Raw genomic sequence first — 27,886 nt, forward strand, 5'->3', positions numbered from 1 at the left:
AGCTATATTGTCACTGTTTCTTTGAAACTCACAATAGCTGACCTACACAGTGTTTTACAAACCCAAGATTGTTCTGTTATGAGAATGGCTGAATAAAATCATGACAAGAATGAATATTTCTCTCATTTATTCAGCATGTACATTTTTTTCCCCTTTTCTCCAAAAAATTGAGTAAAAAAATAAGCAGCTAAATCATCATTGGCAAGATATCTTAAGAAGATTATCTTGTTTTGAACATTTACAAAGATCTCCTGCCAGTCTCCTCTATCCAGGAATTAAGTCCGCTCTTGTTTTTCCATTCACGTAACCCCTTTAAAACGTGAGAAATGCTCAGACAGTGTTACGCAGCACCGCACTTTTAATAACAATAGCCAGGTTGAAACTGTTTCTGATTTTCTATTTATGAGCCATTGTTTCCTGCTGTTTGAATAAATCATGTAGATTGTTACATACGCTGTTATTTGAATATGAATAGCTTTTGATGATATAATCAAAAACCTTGTGATCTGAGTGAAAATAAGCACATTGATGTAGACAAGCACATTTTATCCTTGGCTACAGCTCACCTAATCTCTAATTTTTCACATGCTTAGGATTCATCACCATAACATTTTTTTCTGTTAAAAATGTCAGAAATGTGCAGTAACCCTCTGAAGAACAGCGGAACCCGGTGTTGGTGCGTATCTCAACCTGGCAGAAGCGCTTAATCCAAAAAGACAAACGCGATAAATAATGAAAAGGCTTCTGCTTTTGTATTACTTTATGTTTTGCCTGGAAGCAGAAAAGATGTCTGTCCATGATTATTACATGAGCTCTGAGACAGAAACCAAGCCCGATTTGACATTAGCAAAGACATCGTTTTAGCGTGTCAGAAATTCTAGGCCTAATTTTTACATTAGGCTAATTATGATAGCTTAGTTGTAGGGATTTTTTGTCAAGGGCTATAGCTAAAATCACAAACATTTCTAATACAGAAGCTGCAGAATATAGTACAACACCACAGAGAAATAGATATAGACTACTAATATTCAATCTTGAAAAAAATGTAAACTAAAGCTAGCATTCTAGTGTTAGATGTGGTAAATTCTATTTCAGTATGGAAGCTATATTTACCTAAATCAATTATCAAAAATAAACTGCTGTTATCTTCAGCTTTAGACTGGGAACTAGATCAAGACGGTTGATTTTAAAACTTCAACTCAGGGACATTTACAGTCATGTGAAAATGTACAGTTCTAAAGTGCTATGTATGTACTGGATGTAGGTTAAACTGCAAGTACCAGATTATTATTAACTAATTCTTCTCAATTCTTTTAGATTCAGTAATAAAAGTAAGTACAGTGAAATAAATAGGAAATGTGTCAAGTTTTAATAGAAACAAATAGAGCTGATGTGTCCTGGGAATTTAACAGATGTAAAACATAACTTAAGTAAAATATGAGCTAGAATGCTGTTAGAGGAAAAGAATGAAAGGAAGAATAAGAAGTAAGAAATCAAATGGTGATTCATTGCTGCTTTTTTCCCTCCTTGAAATGGGAAATAAAGAACAGTGTTACTGAGAAAAGTCAAAAACCTTTCCGTTACAGCTTGAGATCCAGACTGGAGACTCTTTTATGACATCACAATTATGAATATTTTAAAATTTGTTCATGACACATTCACTGTAAGTCCCCTTATTATAGATTTCCTGACTGATCAGATTGTGGTATAAATAGGTTTAATGTTATTTTATTCTGTCAGATGTAGTTTTTTATCATATAAATTGATGTATTATTCAGAAAATACAGTATTCATAGTTGTAATGTAGATCATTAAAATACTAGGTAAAGGCACGTGAATAGATTGTATAATGGAACGTACTTCTATCTTCATCTCTCCAGCATGAATTGAGCCACAAGTGCGGCATTTTAGGAGTTTCAGCTCTTGTGCTCACCCTCAGTCGAGAGAAGTGCTTGTCTTGTAAGACCCTAATCCTTTATTAGCCTCACTTAATGGGAGGTCAGGTATGAATATCAATGCTGAACGAAAGCTCACTAGAATCGGAAAGCCGATATTCGGCTTTTTGCATAATTCCATTCACAATCACCATCGAGAGCACTTGTTAAAAAAAAAACAATTTTAACAAAGAGTTTTCTGAGTAGACAAGAGTCCAGGTGACTACACTCGATGCTGTATGCATGGCGAGTGTCAGAGTGGGTGTGTTAATACCCAGCGTGTGTCAGAGAGGTCAGGGAAAGACGGCTGTGAGATTGTGAATATGTTTAGCTCAGAGAAAGAAAGATGAAGTGAGTGTCAGGACAGAACACAAGGGTTTAGCCCTGATGACCCGATGGCAGACTGGCAAAGACAAGATAATGAAATCATTTGGAAATCGTTATTACAAACCAGTCTAATAAAGCGCACGCTCAACTTTTTTTATGCCCCTTTTTTTTTATCTGTCGAGTATGAGCATTTGGTCATTGTCATGCTTTTGTCCTAATCCAGACGAGTTTATTATCCGTTAGATGTTGTGTAACTCCATTAAGGATAAAAGTACTCCAGACAAGCCTCCTAAAGTCTGTTCCAATTAACTAAATGCGTTTTCAAAGACTTTGGTAGGCCAGTTGATACTTGTATGAATAATTCCCTCAGAGAATGAGTTATCACTGCTTTTTTGCCTTCACGCCAGGTTCCATTTGCAAACTGTCTCCCCAGTGTTGGGCCTTTATTCTCCTTTTAGCTCTGTGCCAAATCACTGGATGACTGGATGAAAGGACATCCACAATACAACATTGCTATTATTCTGTTGGGAAAAAAAAAGGAAGCTTTGCTGGCTTGTTGTCAGCATGTCAGAAGTCATAAGAGAATCCTGACATATGTATTCATTTTCTATTCATGTTTCTTAATTTATCAGTGGTATAGATAAAATCTGCCAAAAAAAAAGGAACTCCGCCATTGTGAAGGGGGTGATAAAACAGGGAGTGCAAAGACCCTCGGATTGATTTTGGATAAATGAATGTGACTCGGGTATAAAAGGCTCCTGAGCAACCTACTCGTCATGGCAGTCCTTCCGAAGCAATCTGATCCCTTTGTAGTCAAGTAGAGAAATGACTCCTGATAAGGTGCTTGTTAATTCTTCCTGGCAATAGCAACGTGTCGTTCAGGGTCTGCGTCATCTCAAGAATACAAAAATAAGGTTGTTATTGACTAAGTCATACAGAGCCGGTTGATATTCCGGTCGCAGCATTTGCAAAATCTGTCCTCTGTAAATAATTTGCAGCTCATCATGGAGAAGCTCCGTCACATCTGCGGTCTTTAGGGAGGTTCCTGACTCATCTTAGTTCACATGCACACTGCACCTTAAAACATTTGCAATTTTCCAAGAAACATTTTAATTTCAAACAACCCGCACATGCCAGAAATGCGATATGCATGCTTGTCCAGTCAAGTGACCAGCTAGCTGCCTGACTTTACAGATGTCTCCAACTTGCTCCATGAGTACCAAGGACCTCCAGGATAAGAACCTCTTGTACTAAAAAAGTTTGATTTGGAGGGTTTTGTAATACCTTGTTGTGAAAATACAGGTAGAGCTTGTTGATTTCAGAAAATATTTTTATCATCTTTTGGGCATTGGTGGCTCAAGTGGTGAAGGCTCTGGGTGTGTTGATTGCAAGAGCATGGTTCAAGCCCCAGCACTGCCAAGCTGCCACTGTTTGGCCCTTGAGCAAGGCCCTTAACCCTCGCTGCTCTAGGGGCGCTATATTATGGCTGACCCTGTGCTCTGACACCAACCTCCAAAGTTGGGATATGTGAAGAATAAATTTCACTGTGCAGTAATGTATACAGTATGTGACAGAATAAAGGCTTCTGCTTCTATTATCAATGGTCACATCCTGTTGTGTTTGCGCAGCACAAGGACATCATCAAAGATGTGGAATACAAGTTATTAAGGTTTGTGTAGAATACAAATTAGTTCAAAAATACTTTCTATTTTGTCCATTTTAAAGCTGCAAACACCATGTTTCCCTTCTATCGTCATTGTCCCAAGGCTACAATATTTAGTTCATTACAATTGTAGGTAAATATATTAATTCCCCTTTAACCTGTAAGTCATGCTTAATTGATGTGGTGTATTATTAAGTATTTTATATATATATATATACAAATTAAACTTTTTACAAATTAATGAGTGTTTCCAGGGAACATTTGCTTCCAATCACATTCTTTGATGAAAGATTTTCTCCAAGGTTAAATATCAAATTAAATATTAAACATTCTGATTTTATTTATTTTTTCCTTAGTATTTTCAATCAGTATTCTTGCTACACAAGATAGATAGATAGGATGGGTTTGAGGTTTTAATATTAGACTTTCTCTTGAAGCCTTAAACAGGCACACTTACAGATAACCTTGATCTAAGCATTCATTCATTCACTGCTACTCAGGAGTGCAAGTTTTCTCTTTTATTTAATAGGAAGTCACAGAAATGAAATTCACCCTGCACGATGAACAGCGGGTGATAGAAAGCAGGGATAGCATGGCCTCGTCTTAGAGAGAGGAGCGTAGTACTATATTTTTCTCCATGACCTTTATGAGCTCTAACCTTTTCTAACTTATACTGCTTTGTTTTACGTTGCTCACATGTTTCATACTGCCGACGTTTCAGTTGCACAAAAGCTGTGAGTGGGTTTATCTTTAAAACCTGTGGAAGATCAAGTCATTTTATTAAAGGCTTTATTTTTGCCATTTTTGTTGTTTCCTTTTCTCTTTGTCCTCTGCAGGCTTCTTGGACTCGACCTGAGAATCTCAAGGTACAGTTACTGAACACATGTAGCCTGGTTAGGCACTGATTCTAGAAAGGCCCGTTACTGTTAGAGCTGAGTGTTAGTGTTAGAGCCTTCTTCACCCTTCTTCACAAACCCATATAGACAAACACACTCTCTTCCTCACACACCTCTCTCTCTCTCTCTCTCTCTCTCACACACACACACACACACAAACACACACACATACACACACAGGGTTAACGAAGTAGCCCTTCTTTTCCAAAAGGAGTGCAGTTTCATTTATTTCTTATATGCCTTAATTTTTTTTTCTCTGATTGCTTCTGTGTATAGAAACCGTAAAGATGCTATCTGAGCTTTTGTAAGCTGCAAGAACCATTTTCAGTAACCGTGCAGTCGCTACGTGGACTGGCTTTTTTTCTTCTACTCCACTCAGCGAAATTCTTTTCATAAAACTTCAAGGAACAGTTGAGGCTGAAATGAATATAATTTCCTGTGTTGCTCCTACACAAATGTTGTGAAATCATCCACGATATGTTTGCTGTTTGAAGTTAAGTAAACCCTGCAAGGCTACATGTCTGCTACAATAAACGCACAAACAACTCTTTAACCTTTTGTAGGGTACCATTACTTTTGAAAACCTACTCTTATTGGTCTTATTAGAGTTTAATATGAGTCACCCGAGTTTCTCATTAGTTCTGTTAGATTTTTGTGGCTAAATTAGAGATTTTAATCATGACAGAGTGATCCAGATTGAGAATCCAATAACGGCAAACATTTGTTTAGTTATGCAATTTGAAATCACTCAATTAAGCTTCACATTAGCGAAACTCTTTAATATATCAATTTACACAAAACTCTCATACAATTAAAAACGTTTTCCCAAAATATAGCTGGATTTTCTCTAATTTGTATCACACTTTGAAGGTTTTCATTTCACTTACCCGCATATAATATTTTCCTCCTACTGGTGTTCTATGATATATATGCTAAAGAAATATATTCATCAGTCAAGATAGAGCTACGACTGATCTTGTTATTTTATCTCCGATGAAAGATTCAGATTTTAACCATTTTTATAATCAACAGTCACATGAACAACAGTCTGTCAGAAGTACTGAGTGAGATTTGAGGTGTGTGTGTAATGATTTAGATATGGCATGTTAGCAATATTAGCTTCAAAACTCACTATAGAAATACACTATAGTAATAATGACACATGTAGCTGCTAACACTCCCACTACCTGTTCTGTAGACATGAACATAACCTTAGCGCACAAACATGTCCCACCTTAACTACACTTTACCTGTGCTAAATAAACCTAGCAAAAATTATGAGTGTGTGTAAACGATGAGCCCTATGCTGCCTGTGTGGGGAAAATAAACATATCTAGATGCTCCTGTTTACTTGCTTAACAGTCGAATCGTAAATATTCATGTGGTTTCTACACAGCTGATAATGAGTGATTCAGATGCATATGGAAGGTGTGGGAAGGTATCAGCACATGAACAGCACAAGATGAAAGCCTGCAATTATATAAGTGCCCACGCATTACTGCACGTCTCCATCTGCGGTATCACCGCCCCATGATGTTACAATTTTGCAACCTTACAATCGTAAAGTTCTTCATAGCTATTTTAAGGAACATTGTGAACAGAGGCATTCACACAGGTCAGAGATACCGATACAGGCGCTTCTAACATGAGACGTTGTCACAAAAGAGCTGTACAAAAGTTTGAATGTAGACTTTAAGCTGTAATGAGCAGCAAGTGGTGAGTAAAATGTGACTGAGATGATATGTGGAAGAAATCTTGATACAGTAGGAACCAGACCTTTTCTGGGTGATGCAGGATTGTGCGATTGTAAATCATTACAAAATAAATGCGAGTGCTTCAATCAGCATGTCTTTGGGCTGAGGAAAGCAGGTAGAGAAGTCCACACACTCACACACAGGTGGAGGCTGCAATCAAACCCCCAACCTTGGAGGTGCAAGGCAAACGTGTTAACCGCTAAGTCTCTGTGTGTGTCTAGGTGAGATTTTTCACTGAGGAAATAGTAATGCTTATTGTCCTGCTACACCTCTATTTTTTTCAGGTTCACACACCATGTAGGTTGATAAATTTGTAGCCCGTCAGTGTAAAAGACCACCACAGAACCCCTGGTGATCAGATGTTAAATTGTGACATCTGATCTTTATGCATTAGGGACAAACACAGTGAGCCCCAGAAAAAGTTATCTGTATGGCACAAGCTTAAAATTTGACTCATCACTTCTTGCTGCAGTCGAACCAAAGGCTATAATAACACTGGTTTAAGCTATTCAACAATATATGAGGTTCCATTATCGTAATTTTATATTGTTAATGTGTATTGAATAAGACTTCTATTTACACCATATAATGACAATTTTTTTTAAAAGAAACCTCCAAATCCAAATCCAACAGTCTACAGTAAGTCAACAAACTCTTCATCTGAAATGAGCAAATCTTCTAACGCAAATCTTTCCTTGCTTTATTTTTTATATGAAATGTTCTACCACCAAGTGTTAGAGCTAGGTTTGGATTAGCGATTCTGGTTTCCATGGTTACAAAATAAAACCATATAGCTTGTAAAAGCTCCTACTGTGTGTAATGCTGCTTTGAGTGTATTATGTGCTACAGTATATTGTTGCTGGGGATTGGAGACATTGTGATAAACTTTACTTTACTGCACACACCTGCCTTGTTAGTCCACTGTGTAAAATTTCAGTTAGCGGCGAAACCTTTTTTCTTCATGCCCAGTGTGTGTTAATTGTTATCTAGCCATAATCTGTCATTTTCTTACCAAGCTGGAGATTTTTTATTTGGTGAAATCCAGCTGCTACAGTTAAATTAGCACCACACACTCAAATTACCTCCAAATAAATCCTAAATAGACCTCAAAACGGAGGTCCTACTGGTCCTACACTGGCAAAGTTTGATTAATCGACAAGTGCTGTGTAGCAACAGATGAGCTTCGGTAAGTAATTGTACACTCACTAAGCACTTTATTAGAATCACTATACTAGTACTGGGTAGGGCCTCCCTTTACTTTCAAAACAGCCTCATTTCTTTGAGGCATATATTCATTACGATGTTGTAGACATTCTTTTGAGCTTCAGGTTCATGTTGATATGATTGCATCACAAAATTAAAAAAAAAAGTAGGTGCATTTTTGAGTTGTCTATCTCTCATTTTGCCAAAGGTGCTTTATTCCGGTGACTAGGAAGAACACTGAAGAACACTAACCTCATTGTCATTTTCATGAAACATGTTTGAAACAAATTTTGCTAGGATGCACATAGTAGAGGTCTTTTCGGGTCTAAAAAAAATGTACCCGACCTGAAGTGACCCGAATCACTTTTTACCCGAACCCGACGTGCATAATTAATTTAATTTTTTTTTTTTAAGAAAGACCTGACCCGAGACAAACCCGAAAAAAATAGACCCGAGTCCGACCCAACGGCATTTATTTTTGACCCGAATGTTGCATTACTCTACACAAAACTAACCGCTACAGAGTGGATTCAAAATTGATTGACAGGTCTATTTCAACGAAAATTAGCTTACCCCCAGCCACACGTCACCAGCCACATGTCGCAAGCTGTCTTGGCAAACAGAGGAGAGGTTGGAAAAGGACTCGAGTCGATGCACACACGCGAGATACAGTTCGGGTCTTCTCGGGTCCGTTCGGTAAAAACACATTCATTTTAAATTACCCGAGACTCGATGCCGCTATTATTATATCTGACCCGACCCGTGTCCGAGGTACACGTGAAACTTTTAGACCCGGACCTGCTCGGGTCTCGGGTCATACCTCAGGTTTTCGGATCTAAGTGGACCCGTGAAAATCTCTAGCACATAGTCAGCAACAAAACACAAATAGGCTGTGGCATTCAAACTATGATTGATTGGCATTAATAAGCCTAAGGTCTGCCAGTTAAAACCTTCCCCACATTACCCCACCTCCACCAGCCTGGACTTTTTATACAAGGCCAGTGGGGTCCATTGGTTCATGCTGTTGGCATCAAATTCCGAAGCTTCCATTTGTGTGTCTCAGCAGAAACGGGGATCCATCAGACCAGCCTTCTAAGCCTGTGCAGTCTGCTGAACAGCTGTCTGTTCTTAGCTAAGAGGAGTGGAGCACAACGCGGTCTTCTTCTCTTGTAGCCTATCTGCCTCAAGGTTCAATGTGCTGTTCACTCTGAGGTGCTTTTCAACTCCCTGGTGTTGTACAGAGTGCTTATCTGAGTTACTGTAGCCTTTCTGCCAGCTCCAACAAATCAGGCAATTCTTCTGTGACCTCTCTCATGAACAAGCTATTACTGTCTGCAGACCTGCTGCTCATTGGAGGCTTTTTCTTTATTGCATCATTCTGAATAATCTCTAGAAATTGTACATAAAAATCCCAGGAGATCAGCTGTTATAGAAATACTCAAATTAGCCAATCTGGTACCAACAAAATCACGGTCAAAATCACTCTCATTCTTACAGGTGATGTGAACATTATCTGAAGCTGCTGGCCAATATCCGTATGATTATATGCATCACACTGCTGCCATGTGAATGTTAGGTAATTACATGAATGAGTATGTGTTCTCAATAAAGTACTCAGTGAGTGTATATTGAAAGGATTAATTAAAAAATTAGCAACTGAATTTATAAAGTTTAAAAAAAAAACGTGACTAAAAACACCTCTAACACGTAGGAAAAAAATGCTGATCTGATAACTGGGTCTAGAGAGGCTTGCGTGTTTCATATGAGCAAAATAAAACATCTTGCCCATTTTGCATGTTTGTCTTAATGAATATGCAATCTGGACCATTTGCTACCCAAGAATGTAAAATGTGGTGCAAAATCAATGCAAATAGATTAATTTAGCACCTGCACTGTGAATTAATGCAGCCTGAAGTCACTCTGGGAGTAGATACTGCGTGTGTGAATTAGCACAGCCGAACTACAGGTGTTAATTAAGGTAAAGGGTTTGGGGGCTTGCTGTGAGAGGAAAAGAATCAACAACCCAGCAGTGGAAGGGGTTGTTTGGATGTCATTTATTCCTGATAAACCACTGCAGTTTTCCAATGATTACTGTTTTGTTTTTTTTTAACTGTTTTTTTTTTTTTGTTGTTATTAATGAATATGAGTGCGAGTGAATCAGAAGTCATAACTTATTTGAAAAACAAGTTTATTTAAACCTACAGTATGATTTGCTGTTATGATCACAGCGATGGTCTTTTTCCTTTTATTTATTTTTATTTTTAATGCTCATCTCATGGTTTTGGAAGTCAATCTGTGTTCTGTTTGGATGCCGGTGTGCTTGAGGGCATCTTTTTTTACTCTGTTTGTTTGAGAAATGTGTCAGCCCCGAAGTGCAGGAAATGTTGTTAGACACATCATGCTCAGCCAGTGCCTGCATGGGACTTTTGTGTTTTCCACTTTAGTTTCCATGCAGTATACGTAAGTAACATCAAATGCACCAATCATCCCCTCTGCTGGAAAAAAAGAAAAGTGTCTTTTTGTTGTGTTTTTCTTGATTTTCCGCCACATGAAGACCTTGAGAACGAGTGTTGTTTTTATTCCCTATCGCTCGCAGCACACTGACTGGCTGCACATTTAGGAGGAAGTGCCTGAGCAAAATGATGCTTTCGTTCATTCTCTATCAGAGCAGATAATGACATGCACACGGGCCTGTGATTGCGCCGAATTTCACGACTCCCTTTTATTCTGGTGTGTGTGTGTGTTTTTTTTTTTCTCTGCAAAATTTCACAACAGATGAGATAGCGGAGGCACCGAGCGATTCTGTAGCTCTTTCCAAGGTCAAACTAATCGCTCACAGTAACGCCTCAGGCGGCGTGAATGGAAAAACATCGCTGTAATGATCTCGCCAGCTCAGAACACGTAACAAGGCCTTGCACATACAGCTTACTGCTTATTACTATGCGAAAGAAGGCGACACTGCATGCTAACAAGTTTTTGAACATGCGGCACCAACCGGATGAAATTTACGACCCATCCTTTCGATCGTGACTAAGCCATGGCGCCTTAAATCAAGTCTGGGAATTGATTGAATTTCCGAGCGGCGTTCACTGCCATCCTGCTCGGCAGTCAGATTTCTCACTGACTATCGAGCAGGTACTTTATAAATGAAGTGCTACTGCAAATTTCAGAAAAGTCGCATTCTGCAGTTCATCTAATCCCGAAGCTCATCTATGCCTACAATCCAAAAGGAAAAAAATAGCACTGATGATTTGCACAGGGCTTTGTCACTTTGGTTGCTTGGGTGAATAATTAAAGCCGTGCTGTGGAATCTTTAAACTTGTGTCACAACGGATTGAAACGCAGAGAGGAAATACACAGTTGGTGCTCAGAGTAGAACTGTGTGTGATTTGTCCACAGAGGCAGGGACGATTTAGAGTCACAGAAATCGACTCGCATTCAGTTGGAAGAAATGTCTCTTGTGAGAAATGTCTCTCATGAGCTTTGCTTTAAGCCTACTCAATTTATTCAACGGCTTGTTTTTTTTTTTTCTATTTGATTTCCGCAAACACCACTTTTTCACAGCAAATGTTCTGTAACTGATTGCTCAGGCTGCTCCGACACGTGATGTGCATGGCCGATAGTTTCAACAAGGCGATGCAGGAGAAGCTCATGTTTATTAGTTGAGTAATAGGGTGTCATCTGGCATGACTAATAAATCTGCATCGACTAATAAAAGGCTGCATTGGCTGATTAGCATAGGCTGCGTCGCAAGACTCAGATGCATTCAGTCAATTAATTTCCATGTATATGATGTACTGAGAGAGGCTGCAAATTTCCTCGAAAATGTCTGGAATTTTAATACGCACGTACTGAGTTCTGACTTGTGTAATAAGCGTTCAGTGTGAAGCAGCACTTCACAGCAGGAAGTTTTTTGGGTTTTACTGTAATCGCCATGCAGGACTGAACTGATGGACTTGGTGAGATTTAATAAGCAGGCAGATGCACTTAGAGCAACTTACTCACCCGTCAGTCAGTGAAGCATGATGGATTCTCTGCCCTACAGCCTGCAGCAGGACCATTTCACTTCTCGATGCGGATCAGGTCTTTTGTCCGTGGCAACTCGAATGGAACCCGGGAGATGGGCACATCGATATGGATCAATACGCTGATCCAGTAGTGATGGTTGTTTTGCTTTATTAATTGCAGACACTGTTTAAAATGTGGAGCGTTGAATTCCTAACAGTCCTTACTGGTTGAACTTTATTGTTATTTAGTAGAGCTGGTGATAAGCATGTTGAAAATGTATGACCCAGGAAGCAAGGATAATTAAAAAAAAAAATAATTTTATTTTTTATTCATATTATCCAGGTAATATTCTTGAGAAAATTAGAGTCATGGCAACATGACTGATTTGGGACTAAATGTAGACATGTCCAGAGAAGCTTTCTGTTCTGATCTGCTGTCTGCATTCACCACGCCTTTGTATGCTGTGGCTGGGCGGAGTCAGTAATCCATCAAGAGACCACTCCCAACAGGATAGACATGTTTCCTTATAAGATAAAGGTCATCGATCAGTCAGAAGAACCTAGTATTGATTTGCTTTGACATGTTCATTTATAGGGGAATAATGAATTGTTTTCATTAATTGAATTAGTCAACTATCTATCTACCTATCTATCTATTCTACACCACTGCTGGGTTATGGGGGGACCTGGAGCCTAAACCAGATCACACTCGCACATGCTACAGGCATTTTGGAGATACCAATCAGCCTACATCACATGTTTTTGGAGGAACAGAATCTCAGAGGCAGCCCCTGAGGTAGAGGGAGAAAATACAAACACTACCGTACACATAAGGAATCAAAGCCCAACTCTGGAGGTGTGAGGCCATGCTAACCACCAAGCCACCTAGCCCCCCTTTGTCAGCTATGTAAACAGATTTAAAAAATGTTTGTATTTGGATTTCTGTCCATTACAATGCATTTCTTTATCATTATTAACCGTTTCCAGTGTCAACACTTGGATGTAAAGCTGTTCCTTTAAGAGTTCTGATTTCTGAAGCATGTCTTTTTGTGGCTCATTGGAATCAAGAGGTATATTTATATCCTAGTAACAACACGAGAGGAAGAAAATAACAGAAGGTGGTAAGAAACAATAGTTTCTATTAAACAAAAGTGCTAGCAGGAGTCAACATCTTTTTTGGACATTTTTACAACATTAAATGTGACCCTTAACAGACTGAACGGTGTGATGTGAGGTTTGTTAACAAGTAAAAGTATTGGCAAATTGCTGATGTATAACAGGTACAATCAGGAAGTGATCAAGACATTTAGGATGGTACTGTAGGAGTAAATGATGCTTTGTGTCAGGCTTCATCACACCATCATGTCACTGATTACTTTCCTATGTTTTGTTTTTTTCAGGTGTTTCTTATATACAGTGTGTCTGTGTGTGTGCCTCTCTCTCTGTCTCTCTCTCTCTCTCTCTCTCTCTCTCTCTCTCTCTATATATATATATATATATATCTATAAATCTAGATATGTATATATCTATATATAAATATATATATAGAAGCATCGGGATACACTGTAGAGCTCACAGTGTGGTTCAAACAACTTTGAGGGTCTTGCTGATATAGCCACGGGTCTGCAGAATTACTGCTGTGTGTTTGTGTGAGTGAGTGTTTTAAAGAGCCTCTTTCAGAGAGGTCTTTAGAGAGGTCTTTTAGAGAGGCTCCTAGAACAAGATATTAGCACCCGCATGAAAGCTTAACGCAGGGAGAGCAGTGAGAGTGAGTTTGTGTGTGTGTGTGTGTGTGTGTGTGCGTGTGCGTGTGTGTGTTCAGCTGTGTCGAAAAGTCCAGCTGTGCAGTTCAAAAAGTCCTCACCAGGCAAAAGCCATGTGGCTCCTGTTGTGTGGTCCACTTCATTACTGATTCCTGTTTGACTGCATCCCAGCGCACCCCTGGGAGAACTTTGAGAGAATTACCGCAGTCGCTCTCCAGCGCTGTGTACCAACACTTCATTTTACACATTTTAGCTCGTCTTCAGGCCAGAGTTGTTGTTTTTTTTCTTCTCCCCCCCCCCTTTTTTAAAGTGAATTAGATGAATTTAAATCCATCCATCCATGAATTTAAAAGTGAATTTAAAACCATCCATCTGTTCGTCTGTCCCGTTAATAATCCTGAAATCTCTCCACTCCGATTAGCAACTTATTTTGAAAAAACCTCTGTCTGCTTTAATGTGTCCTGTCCCTCCTTTGCGCACACGGTGTATGATGTAAAATTGATATGTTAAATCAATAAAATCTCACATAAACTTTGTAATAAATGTATATTTTGTCTAGTGAAAGGGAAAATCTTTGTTTTTTTTAGATATGGACCCATTGAGTCTATAATGTTAATGATTTATTTGTTTGTGCATATAAAATGATCATGTTATTAAATCTAAAATCTATTTGATTACCAATTTTATTAACAATTTTTTTATAACTGACTCGTATAACAGGAGCTGGGTGAAATATGGAATATGAAGAGCCTTATTAAAAGGAGAGAAGTATTGAATTTCTGGCTTATAGTTTTTGATTTTGATCTCTCACTCTACTGTTCTCTCTCTCTCTCTCTCTCTCTCTCTCTCTCTCTCTCTCTCTCTCTCTCTCTCTCTCTCTCTCTCTCTCTCTCTGCAGAGTCTAGACACAAATGTGATTGTGCACAGTGATGCCCGCGTGTCCTCCCTCACACTAAAGTACGTCCAGCACACAGACGCCGGCCAGTACCTGTGCACTGCCCGCAACTCCATCGGCCAAGACATCCAGAGCATGTACCTGGAAGTGCGCTGTAAGAAACACATCTGTCTCCTCTTATACTTTCCCCCCCCAATTATAAAATAACACTTAGTTTAATTTATGCAGGTGGCTGAACAAATCTATGACTGACATATAAACAAATTGATTAGTTATCAGTTCTGTAAATTATAATGTAAAAGTGTAAGACTACAAGCTACAAAGACTACACTAGACGATAGCGTGAGAGATTTTATCCTCCAAATATAGCATGAAGGAAACTCAGGCAGTAACACAAGGGAACAAGATACAGAGTCTAGATTGATGAGATGTCTAATCCAGACAAACTAGAGGTCAGAATAAACATACTGACAAGACTGATCTCTATTACTCTGGCTATTGTGAGGATAAGAACAAGACTAGACACAGTAACATAGCAAGAAATCTTTGAAAAGATTGAATATAGGTAACTAGTAGTTATCTTAATTCATTTGTTATTAGCTGTTAAATGGGATTTGTATCTGTTTTGGGGTGTTCAAGTTCAGCCTTCGGATTTATTTGTCATGTCACGTTCAACAGTATGGGAGGCAATGTATTTATAGGGGAGGGGGGGGTGTTGATATCAAACCCATTTCTGCATTTTGAGATGCCCCAAGTGATTGTTCTTAAGCTTCTAAAATAAAAAGGCTTTATCTTTATGAAAACTTCACTAAAATTTGGCCTTAAAACAACAATAAAAACAAACATTTGACACTGAACTCTAACGGTGTCCTGAATAATTTTTAGATTCATATAAGACTCGCGACTATAAAATAATTCACTTGTTTATATGGATTGAAAATTCCTATACAGTTCCTATACCGTAAGTCGATTTCCATTCCGTCAGCAGAACATACCGCCAGTGTGCAGGTAAAAAGGTTAAACAAATATAAGGTTCTTGAGGTTTGAAGGATTGAAGGATGTGTTTGAAGGATGTGTCATTCATTTATTTCTAAAAAACTAGCAAAACTATCTACCAAAATAGTAAGAGAAATGTAATGTTTATAAATATCAAATATGTCTAGGGATAAATGAATAGAAAATAAATGAATAGATGAATAGAACAGATGAATAAATCTCTTATATTTGTTATATAATAATGTCAAATGAAAATATTTGGCCATTTTTGTTTATTTCAGATTCCTTTACTTGCTAAGATGTAATTTTGCAGTAGCTGGAATGAGAACCAGGCAATGTTGGAATGCCTGGAGGATGAGGAGGCGTCTTCATTTATAGAAGATTTGAAGTTAAATAAAACGTCCAACTTTTTAAACTTCTAACCTCCTTTTGCTTCAGGTTAAAAAGATTTGCCCCTGGGGTCAGAAAATGACTTGCATTTCTTTCCATTTCAAGTTTCACTAGGGTGGAGAAAGGCATACATGGGTTGCTAAAGAAACAGAAGGAATGAATCAACAGAAAACAAGAAAAGAAATGAAAGAAAGAAAGAAAGAAAGAAAGAAAGAAAGAAAGAAAGAAAGAAAGAAAGAAAGAAAGAAAGAAGGATTAAAAATAAACTGAACTCTTCTTCAGTGTCAAGAATAAGTACCTTAACACAATTTCTATAAATAAAGCATTAAGACTGGAATAAAACATAAGAAGCCATGATGTTGATGTGGTTGTGTGATGTCACAATATCTGACCAATCAGGAGCTGTACTGTTGGAAAAATAAGCGAAAGCAAAGAGATGTTTATTATTATTATTTTTATTTATTTATTTATTTATTTATTTATTTATTTATTTATTTATTTATTTATTTATTTTTTATTTATTATTTTACAAGAATAATGACAATAAGATTTCCAAGGATTTTATCCTGTGTAAAACAATTCTAATCTCCAAAGCAACCCAAAATTTATCCTGGGCCAAGTCTCAACAAAGCTCTTATTCTCGAGTTTTGATTGTGCATATAATTAGGTTCAAGCCTGCTTCATTTGCCATATAAAATGATATCTTTTGAAATTTTCATTATTGGATGTTTTAGACACTGGTAAAATATATCATGAACAGTTGTTAGATGCTTCATAAACTGCTTCTCAGCAGTTTTTTAAAGGTTTGCTTTAGAAACATGTTGAATATACCTAAGAAGACCTCACGCATAAGCAGTTGCATAACAATCTTGGCCATATCGAAGATGACACACTTCTGACTGCCAGAGAAAAAAAAGAAAAGGACGAAGTGGTAATGCAAAAGCTTTTAATCTTATCGGATTCCGTTTTCTTCTGCAGCATCTACGCACCATTAGCATCTAAGAGATTTACAGCAAAAGGTAGATCAAAATCAGGTGTAATCTTATACTGCACTCTCAAACGGGTTCTGGGAATCAGGAACACAGAGCCTGAAAACGCCTGATGTGTAATGAAAGCCTGATTGGATTCATTTCCTTTGCCTGAAAAACAAGTAATCTGCTCCAGTAGTGAGATAACATCACAATGCACAACTGATGTGCAATTTCAGTTCCACGCAGTACGGCTTGCATGTAATCAGGTGCTTGCCTGAGTGCTTGGAGTGTCTTGGACTAATTAGCGATAAGAGAAAGATGCTTTGTTTCGAGCAGGTGAACTTGAATGAGTTCACACTGGTACGTGACCTTTGAACGGTCTGGACAGACGTTAACCAGGACACGCATTTGAAAGCAGAAAAAGACAAAGCAACTGATTTACTGCCAATCCCAGCCATACCAGCGTACATGTATATTTTGGCAGATGCCTTTATCCAGAGAAACTTACATTTTATCTCATTTTTATACAACCGAGCAACTGCGGGTTAAGGAAATCGCTCAGGGGCTCACAACCTTCCGATTGGTAGTCCAACACCTTATACACTAGGCTACCACATCCAGCACCACAGGAGCTGAATATGTATTTGTTACTACTGTACATCAGTAAAGCCAGAAACTAGAAGTATAGTGCGTCTAGGACTGGCTCTTGCCCTTTATAAGTGTGATACGGTGCTGAAGTTTTTTATTCCTCTTAAACCACAGCAACATGGCAATAGTTAAATGTTTTTGTTGATTAATTAAGATTGAATTTCTCAGCCATAAACAGGTGAAAAATTCTCATTATCCAAAAAAACAATATGTAAAGTATTCAAAACTCTCCCATGGCACATATTACTGCATGTCTTCCATAAATGTTCAATTAAAATCTCTTTACAGAAAACAGCTCCATATACTGTACTTATTGGGGTTAATTTACATGTAGGATCTGCCATGTCTACAAATGTGCTGTAGCTATAGAAACGATAACGTATTAGAACGAGCGTATTAATATAATTCTTATGTTCATAATAGCTGGAACTATTGTCAGACCTGCCGGCATGGTGATCATAGAGATTATATACATGTCATAGAATGTTATTTTTGGTGTTCTTTTAGACAGCTAAGCAATTACAAGGTTATTTTTTACTCTTAAAAAGACATGTGTTTGTGCTGTCTGAACACCGGTGTTGCAGCCTGTGGTCCTGAGAGGAGATGGTGATAAGATTGGAAGGTGAATTTGCCTTATCACAGCAGCACTGTGGAGATGTGCTGACTCTCCGGTGCCTTGCGGTCTAATATTAGAGGGTTCAATTACCCAGTGGAGCCCTCTTCTCCTGTACTGCTAGCTTTATAGCCAGGCAAATTACACGAGTGCCAAGTGGGTACCGCCTGACAGCTCGGCACGAGAAATACTTTTGTGAAAAGACAAAGTCCATAACATCGAAATGTCCTTGCTGGATGTCACAACAAAGATGTTGAGATGTTTGCAAGTGTGATTTTTAATGACAGTTCAAGCAATGAATCTAAAAACATTAGGCGTTTTTTCAAAAATAAATAAATAACTAAATAAATAGGCAATGGTCAGGCTAAAAGCAAACAGGGAATCAAATGTAGATAACAAGAGGCTTCAGGACACAGAGGAAACTAAGTATATACTTTAGCAAAGTGGCAGTGACTGTGAGAGTCTTTTGGAACAAATTTCTACATTTGGTGGAAACCCAATATCTCTGCTAACAAAGGTGGTGGTGACGTAATACTGAGGATACCGTTGGAATATCTGTTAGATTATCAATCCAGATATTTTTCAGGACTGAAATAAAAAAAAAAATTAGTATGACACAGTACTGAGTTATAGCAAGATGAACCAGACAGACAGTAAACTAGACTTAAACACTACATTTTGTCTTCATTTTCAAATCATTTCTTGACTAATGCTTTGATGGGGTTTCTTACAGACGCTCCAAAGATCCAGGACACAGTGGCAAAGTTGACATGGGAAGGAAATGCTGCTAATCTCACCTGTGAGACTTTGGCTCATCCAAGTGCCTCGGTGCAATGGTTTCGTGATGGACTACCGCTACCTGCAGTGAACACCACCAATGTCAAGATCTACAGCACACATACCATGAGCTATCTGGAGGTTTGTCCACCACTCATCTAATGTCCCTGCATGCCAGTCATTACACCATCTAGCTACAACAAAATGTTACGTTCTTTATCTAGCAGTTTCACCTTTTTTTTCTTCACCAGAGGCCAAAAAAGGAAAATTGTGCCTGTTTTATTTTGTTGATGTTCAGCATTGGATTATTTTTTGTCCCGTCAAACTCCACAGTGTTACTTATTGGCTTATATGCAGAAGTGTTACAAACAATTTATAGCAGCAATTATAAAAGTGTGATAAAAGGGGTAATACAGTATATCCGTAAAAAAAGTTCCAATTTTTTTTAAATTTTCACCCAATTGTTTAAGATGCCACAAGTAGTTTAGAAAGTTCATAGGCATCTAAAATTTAAGGGTGTTCATTTAGTCACTAATATTTTGTATATGTTTATCTCAACAGAGTTAAAAACATATCACACTTAAAGCCTTGACTTCTAACTAACTAAAGTCCTAACTAATTTCCTAGTGCACATGCCAGTTACTGTAGCTCTTATTATTTGGGATCTTGATGTAATGTAGAAGACCTGAGCGAATCCTGCTGAACTTTTAAACACTGGAACTCAGGGAGTCGCTCAGTTAATCAAGATGGTGAACAAAAACATATACTGACAAGTGAAACACAGAGTTTATTTCTTTTTTGTTTGAATGAAGTGAAAATATAATATGTACATTGGGTTGTGTTTAGTTGTTTTACCAGGTGTATCTACTCGGGATGCACATTTACAATTGTGACCATGTGTTCACCTGAAGCATTTGTTAAACTGTACTAGCATTTGATGAATTGGTTTTGCCTTGATAAAATATTTCAGAAGCCCAAATTGTCTATTTCCATATTAAGTAGAGCTGGAATATGAAGCTGTCAAAACCTCTATTAGTCTAACAGCTCAGGAGGCTGGAGTTTAATGACCTGGGTTTTTTTTTTGTTGTTGTTGTTGTTTTTTTTCCCTTTCGTTTGTTTGTTTGTTTGCTTTTTTATATGGCGCACTCAATCAACTTAATGACACTGCTGAGTAATATATATAATTTTGTTTCTACAGCAGCACGATTTTCTCATTGTTTTGTTTCCTCTCATAGGCAACCTATTACCTATTACATTAATTATGCTAATTATACTGTTTTCTCAATAATGCCTGCATAAACAGCGTTGTCATTTGCCATTGTAGCAAAGCAAAAAAAAAAAAAAAAGACTCACTGAATAAACAGACAAACAAGCAAATGAATACAATATGATTTAATTAATTAACGAAACAAAATGTCTTTTCAATTTTTTGTGTTGGTTTTTAAATGGCAGTCATCATATCTCTTCTGGAAATAAAAAAAAAACCTGCTAGTGATGCAGTAGCGATAGAGAAGAAAAGAGAGAAAATGTGTGCACACTATTGTCAGGTTTTCAGGCCATTTCATGGAGCTCACAATGTTCTCTGTGACAGAAAGTCCCTGTACTTGCGGCACACTTTCCCAGGCTGCTGGAGCTAATAGTGCCACCAGTATCCTCTATCTGTCTCTCAAACTCCCTCTCTCTTTCTTTTTCTCTCTGAGTCGTTCAATAATTATCAAGCGAGATGACTGCTACAAGAGAGGAATAAAAGGCCACTGCAAGTGCCCTGACCATGAGCTTCCCAGAATCCATCCAGCCGAAAAGCCAACTCTGTGTGTCATGCAAGGTCAAAACACACAGCGGCATGATGCATTCTTTCTCTTTCTTGCTTTCAGGTCACCCCTGAATCCCAGAGTGACTTCGGGAGCTACAACTGCACAGCCACCAATGTACTCGGCAGTGACTCGAAGGAGTTTATGTTAATCGCAGCAGGTCTGTATGTGAGAATGAAATATATATATATATATAGATATATATATATAGATATATATATATATATATATATATATATATAGAGAGAGAGAGAGAGAGAGAGAGAGAGAGAGAGAGAGAGAGAGAGAGAGAAGAAAAGAGATATATAATAACAAAACAAATATATATATATATTATAAAGCTGAAACTTCATAATTATTTTTTTTTTCCAGTTACTGACACTACAGCAATACTAGTCTTCTTACACCCCTATTTATCTTGATGCCGGCATAAAGAACATGAGAGTGATAATGGAAACTGTCATTATTTTTTTATTCATTATTTCATTTAGTTAAGTTCATTAGTTTGTGTTTTGTGCTAACCATGTTGGAAATATTAACTTTGTGTTAGCATAAAGGAGCATATGAATAATGGAAACTAGCATTATTGTCCTGGCAGTAGCAAAGGCCTTAGCTTAAAAAAAAAAAAAGGCAAACAGGGAAACCAGCTTATAAAGCTTTTAATTATATATTAAAGTTTAATGCTGAAACTGTGAAATTCTCTTACAAGTTGATTTGTTTTTTCCAGTCACAGCCTCTAGAGCAAATGCTAGTTTCCACCAGCACAACTGCTGTGCTTCTTTATGCCAGCACCAAAATGCAAATAGTAGTGAATTAGAAGATATCAGTATTTTCCACTGTCATATAATTTGTTTAGTGTTTCGTGATCAGAAAATCAAACATGCTATTTTCTTGGTGCTAGTATTATATTTAGGAGCATGAAAATGATGATTGATGACAGAAACTAGAATTAGTGTTTGTGTGTGTGTGTGTGTGTGTGTGTGTGTGTGTGTGTGTGTGTGTGTGTGTGTGTGTGTACTCCAGGCTATGTAAAGCAGAAACAGTTGGCACTGAAATTTAAACATTTCATTAGACATGTATTTTTATAGTAAGTAGTTTAATGTCCTATAACTACGTCTAAATCCTTCCTGCTAATTTCCAAAATGGCAGGCAATCAGAAGGTAATTTACCCTCAAACAGAAACAGTTTTGCTGCAGCAATAGAGGCTGTGCATGCCGTTATTTTTTTGGGTTGAGGCTCTGGAGTAATAAACGCAGCGGGACATAATTTCCAGGCTGAACAGCAGACAGTAAGAGATGCCGCCAGCTCAGATATTTTTGACACTCTGTAAAGTGGGTCAGCCGTGAACCAACGTGGGTGGCTTTGGACTATTTAGACTCCATGCGATGGACAGTGCAGGCATGGTGCCTTTCTTCATATTCCTTCACATGCCCACAATTCCCCATTTGCCCAATCAGCACCTAAGTAGAAAAAAGCCTGACTTTTTTTATTTTCTCTGAAGTGTTTCTTCCTGAAAGCTTTCATTTGAGAAAAATAAATGCAGTACAGAAAGTAGTTGCTTTTATGTGGTAAACATCTTGTCAATTGAATCAGCAGTTTAGTCTTATAGTTTATTTTAAAATCTTTTTTTATGTCATCGTTTAACTTTAGTAGTATGTTCATTGATTTACTGTTTTATTTTTATCTCAAGTCAAGAAGTCAAGAAGTCAAGAAGCTTTTTATTGTCATTTCAACCATATATAGCTGTTGCAGTACACAGTGAAATGAGACAACGTTTCTCCAGGATCAAGGTGCTACATAAAACAAAGACAGGGCTAAGGACATGTAAGTAGTCTTAGCCACATAAAGTGCAACTGTGCAACCTGGTGCAAACAGTGCAGGACAAGACAAGCAAGACAGTGCAGGACAAAAGACAGTGCAGGACAAAAAACAGTGCAGACATTAAGTTACAAGACAATACAAAAAGTACAAAAAATGCAATACACAAAAGACAATAAACAGTAACAGAAACAGCGCCGACCGACCGGTGTAAATACTGAATGTTCAAACAATATTTTGTGCAGTAAAAGAATGAACAGCAGCAGGTTCTTAGCAGCAGGTCCTTTGGATTATATATGGAGTTGTGCAAAAAACAGCAGATGACTGAGATATTGTCCAATATGTGCAAAAACAGCAGAAAAGTGTGCAAAACAGTGTGTGTGTTTTGTGAGGGTCTGTGCAGTCCATACAGATGATGTGTGTGTATGTTGTGCTCAGTATAGTACAGTTCGGTTATTGAGAAGTCTGATGGCTTGTGGGAAGAAACTGTTACGCAGTCTGGTCGTGAGGGCCCGAATGCTTCGGTACCTTTTTCCAGACGGCAGGAGGGTGAAGAGTGTGTGTGAGGGGTGTGTGGGGTCATCCACAATGCTGTTGCCTTTGCGGACGCAGCGTGTGGTGTAAGTGTCCATGATAGAGGGAAGAGAGACCCCAATGATCTTCTCCGCTGTCCTCACTATCCGCAGGGTTTTGCGATCCGAGATCGTACAGTTCCCAAACCAGACAGTGATGCAGCTGCTCAGGATGCTCTCAATGGTCCCTCTGTAGAACATGGTCAGGGTTGGGGGAGGGAGATGTGCCTTTCTCAGCCTTCGGAGACGCTGCTGGGCTTTCTTGGTGATGGCGCTGGTGTTGAGTGACCAGGTGAGGTTCTCCGCTAGATGAACACCCAGAAATTTGGTGCTCTTGACGATCTCTACAGATGATCCGTCGATGTTCAGCGGAGAGTGGTCGCTCTGTGCTCTCCTGAAGTCCACAACCATCTCTTTAGTTTTGTCCACATTCAGAGACAGGTTGTTGGCTCTACACCAGGCAGTTAGTTGTTGCACCTCCTCCCTGTATGCTGACTCGTCGTTCTTGTTGATGAGACCCACCACGGTCGTGTCATCGGCGAACTTAATAATATGATTCGATCTGTGCATTGCTGCACAGTCGTGAGTCAGCAGAGTGAACAGCAGTGGACTGAGCACGCAGCCTTGAGGAGCTCCAGTGTTCAGTGTGGTGGTGCTGGAGATGCTGTTCCCGATCCGGACTGACTGAGGTCTCCCAGTCAGGAAGTCCAGGATCCAGTTGCAGAGGGAGGTGTTTAGTCCCAGCAGGCTCAGCTTCCCAATCAGGTGCTGAGGGATGATTGTATTGAATGCTGAACTAAAGTCTATCAACAGCATTCGTACATAAGTGTCCTTATTGTCCAGATGGGTGAGGGCTAAGTGGAGGGCTGTGGTAATGGCATCGTCTGTGGAGCGGTTTGGACGATACGCGAACTGTACTGTACTGTACTGTACTGTACTATAACATGTATGTAACATGCTGTACTGTAGAGTGTACAGTGAACATGAAAAATCAAACCCTATTTGGTTTGGATTAGTCTTACATGAATGTGCAGGAAAGTCAAATTATTATCTTAGTTCCGTCTGAATCCAAGCTGTAAATAATTAGTAGCATGGGAGTGTTGTGAAAGAATACCACAACAACAATGCAAAAAGGGAAACTAGCTTATAAAGCTTTTATTTATGTGTTAAAATTTTATGCTGAAACCTTGAAATTGACTGAGAAGTTGATTTGTTTTTCTAGTCACAGCTGCTACAGTACTGCTAGTCTTCACCAGCAATCTGGTGTGTCCTGTGTTTATGCTAGCACCAAGTTAAAAGCAATGCAACTTTCCATAAATACTAAGGAAAGACCCAAATGACTCAAAGTAAAATGTTTCATACTGAAACCTTATCCACTTTATAAATATATACATTTATAATATATATTAAGAAAGATCAAGATATGTTATTTATCCAAATGTTTTGGTGCACTAAAGTAACAATATTTCTCAATAAAGGCACCAACAAATGTACATATTACATTTCTTCTCTATAAAAGATAAGCTCACTAATGAAAATTTTGGTAAAACGTTGAATTATGACTGCAGACAAAGTTTTAGAGAAGCAATCAGGACCAAACGAAGATTTTAAAACTGTGTATTTGTGAATTTGTATGGCAGAAATATGCAAAATGATAACAAATATACTGCATATCAGAACACTATATAAGTTATATTATGTAGTAGGAGCAAAAAAAAAGGATAATAGAGTGACTTTGCAGCCATCAGGATAGTAACCCGTGTTGCATGTTTGTTGTGTAGACGTGCCATCGGCTCCAGTTATTGATCGCGTCGAACCGTACCCCAGCACAGCCATGGTGGAGTTTGATGAGCCCGAGTCAGATGGAGGAGTGCCTATACTGAAGTACAGGGCTGCGTGGAGGACAAAGGGTCAAGACTGGGTTAGCAGAGTGTACAGCGTGGAGGAGGGTAAGTGTCAACATACACACACACACACACATTAAAAAAACAGCACTAACAAAAAGTGTAGGTTATTATATATAATATCTGTCATTCTCACACAGCACTGTTGAATTCTCAAGTCTGATTGCTTAGAAGATTTCACATAATTTTTTATTTAACAGCAGGTTTGACAATAATTCCAGCTTCAGGTCAAATCACATGGGCATATTAACACACTGAGTTTAATTTGTTTTTCTATCGTTTAATTAAAGCATGTCCCAAATCTCATACCAATGCACTATTCTATGCCATTTTTTTTTAGTATAGTGTGAGACAAGTATCTGGATGATGCATTTATTCAACCGGAAAAAAAGCAATAGAATGTTAGACACACAGCATTGTGTACATCGTGGAAGAGGGGTAGAGCTACCAGGTGCCGACGCTGGATAGGAATAAAATTTCAAGATGGCTGACGAATCTGGTGGACATTTTAAAATGTATAATATTCTGCTAAAGCTAGCGGCATTGCATTACGTAAATCTGATGCCATATGACATAGATTGCATAGACTCAGTTTAATTCTACCCTTATAAAATTCATATACTAAATGATAGAGTACATAGTGCATAGTGTTTGTAGTTTGTCATGTAGCTATAGTTAAAAACAAGTGTAATCACATGTTGGATATGGTGATGTATTCTTTAAGGAGCTTTATAGGACGAGGCTCAGTGGAAAAGTCTTCAGCGGCTCTATATAAGTCTTTTCTAAGAATGTAGATTTTGACGATTATCTGTAATATCGATTTTAGTGTTTATTATTTGGCAGCATTACAGTACACTATTACAGAAACTGGGTCTAAGTGAACAGCTATATTTTCCTTAGTAAGCTCAAGCGTTTGCATTCACATTGCTTTCAAAATGTATAATATAAGTCTTCTTCAAGGCAAAAAAACAGCCTTTCAGGTAGTCAAGTCAAGTCAAGAGTTAAAGAAAAAATAACACTTCTCACAAGATCTTAAACAGAATGCCGACCTTTCACTTGACTGGTAAGCGGCATAACAAGATATGAAAGTCGTGATACATAAGCAACCGTGACCATTCTAATTTAAAAAAGGGAGGAAGCAAAAACACTAAGATCAAAAAGAAAAATAACTGAACTGAGGGACTTTCTGGGTTTTTATAGAGAATAATAGCGAATACAATACAGAGAGGCAAATTAAGTGGAAACAAAAAAATGTGGAGGTATGCAAACTTTTGTACAAAGTAAACACTAAGGACATGTTAATTCATTGTCTGTGGTGCAGCCTACCAGAGCCAAAATACTATAAAACACAAAATCGCATGGCAGAGCAACGAAAATGCTAAAGAAAGGGATATACCAACAAGCTCTGTGACCAATATAAAGGGCCTGTCATAAAGCCAAGTTACTGCTTGAAAGAAAATCAAATCTAAAAGAAAATCACACGTGATGTGCTTTATTGCTTGTATACTGGAACAACTCACCATTAATGACTCATCATAATTTATATCCATTTATAGTCATGCAACATTTTGTAAAATGTATATAAAGGTTAGATCCTGTTATTAACAAGGATATTAAAATTAGGTTATTAACTATCTTTCTTCAACATCACTCTCTCTTGAACATAGTTTCTAATGAATCTAATAAGAGTACGCAATGTACACAGTGTGTCATTTTAAAGAGAATACCCAGAGTCAGCATCCTCCAGGATCCCTACAAAACCCTGACACTGGAGACTCCTTCTAAAAATGCTAAATAACCATCTCCGTACAGAAAATGTCACCGTCTGTTTATTACTATCTAGTAATCACAGCCATCCATGGCCGAGAGCCAAGTGAGAAAATTTACCTTGCTGTGTGGGTGGGAGGGAAGGTGTGATCTCTCCTCACCTTAGCTTCATGTGTCTTCACATTGTTGATAATAGAGGAGCATCGACTAGGACTTGACAGGTTGAAAAAAAATAGGAGGAGGCAAAAAATAAATAAATAAATAAATAAATAAATAAGAAATTAACTGTGCAAAAATAAAGCCCAGTACCTATCTGATGACTCCAATTCATTTACCAGAGTAGCAGTCAATAGAAAGTTTAGAATTCATCATCACAGCAATATAAAAAACATTTGTACAACAATATGGTCCATATTGTCACAAACTGCTACATTGCATTATCTAGATTTGCAGGGAACAAACAGCAAAGTAGCAGTGGTGCTCTTGTACACAGTGCTGGTCTGACAAGGGTTAACCTAAACACTTACAGTATACAAACCACCAAATGACCTGGTGGAAGAATGTGAAAAATAGCCATCCTTATGACTCAGTGTCACCATGACCTCCCACAAACACTACATTCAATCCTTCCCACATCCTTTGCCAATCGAGCTTGTCTAAAGCAACTCTTTTCTTTCCACTGGCAGAAAACTGCTAGCTGTTTCACAGTTGCCGTTTGTGGAAGGCATAATGTATAATATGAAATCTCCTAAAAATAGAGCGCACAATAGTGGCTATGGCATATGCTTTGGCTGAATACTAAGTAAGCAAGCTCTTGTCAGAGGCTGAAATGTGGTCTGTTCGTTTGAAGCCGTCCAGTGTCTGTCTCAAGGGGGAATATGTCAGCTCAGTCTTTGCTGACAGCCCACTCCGTCAGCCAGTCCTCATGGGACATTCTTGAGAACAAGTTTGAGACGTGCATACAAACACATTTGTGTGTTTTAAAATAAAAACCTGTACACTTGGGAATAGGGGAGCACAACAGCTACCTCTGGAGTATGCCTCACTCTACGACATCTCTTCTGAACCTTTCTTTCCTAATGAAGTATCAAAAAGCAGAGTGTATCCAGCTCTTTAGAAATGCCATAATGCACTGCATTTGGTTAGTATCCAAATAATGTAGCTCAGAGGATGCTTG

General features: G+C 38.2%; 1 protein-coding gene across 10 annotated transcripts in view; it reads left to right on the plus strand.

Moving 5' to 3' along the window:
- The window catches only part of ncam1a (neural cell adhesion molecule 1a), a 258,401-nt gene that overhangs the window by 185,576 nt on the left and 44,939 nt on the right, over positions 1-27,886 (plus strand). For 5 of the 10 annotated variants that reach the window (XM_047805604.1, XM_027134124.2, XM_047805606.1 and 2 more), the window contains exons 9-13: positions 4,761-4,790; positions 14,446-14,596; positions 18,794-18,978; positions 20,712-20,808; positions 24,820-24,987. In XM_047805604.1, coding sequence (XP_047661560.1) covers positions 4,761-4,790; positions 14,446-14,596; positions 18,794-18,978; positions 20,712-20,808; positions 24,820-24,987 — 631 coding nt within the window. The remainder of the gene's footprint in view (positions 1-4,760; positions 4,791-14,445; positions 14,597-18,793; positions 18,979-20,711; positions 20,809-24,819; positions 24,988-27,886) is intronic. The other 5 variants (XM_047805605.1, XM_047805608.1, XM_047805612.1 and 2 more) reach the window with 1 other exon arrangement.

Source organism: Tachysurus fulvidraco, chromosome 21, assembly GCF_022655615.1.
Source record: "Tachysurus fulvidraco isolate hzauxx_2018 chromosome 21, HZAU_PFXX_2.0, whole genome shotgun sequence".
Lineage (NCBI taxonomy): Eukaryota > Metazoa > Chordata > Actinopteri > Siluriformes > Bagridae > Tachysurus > Tachysurus fulvidraco.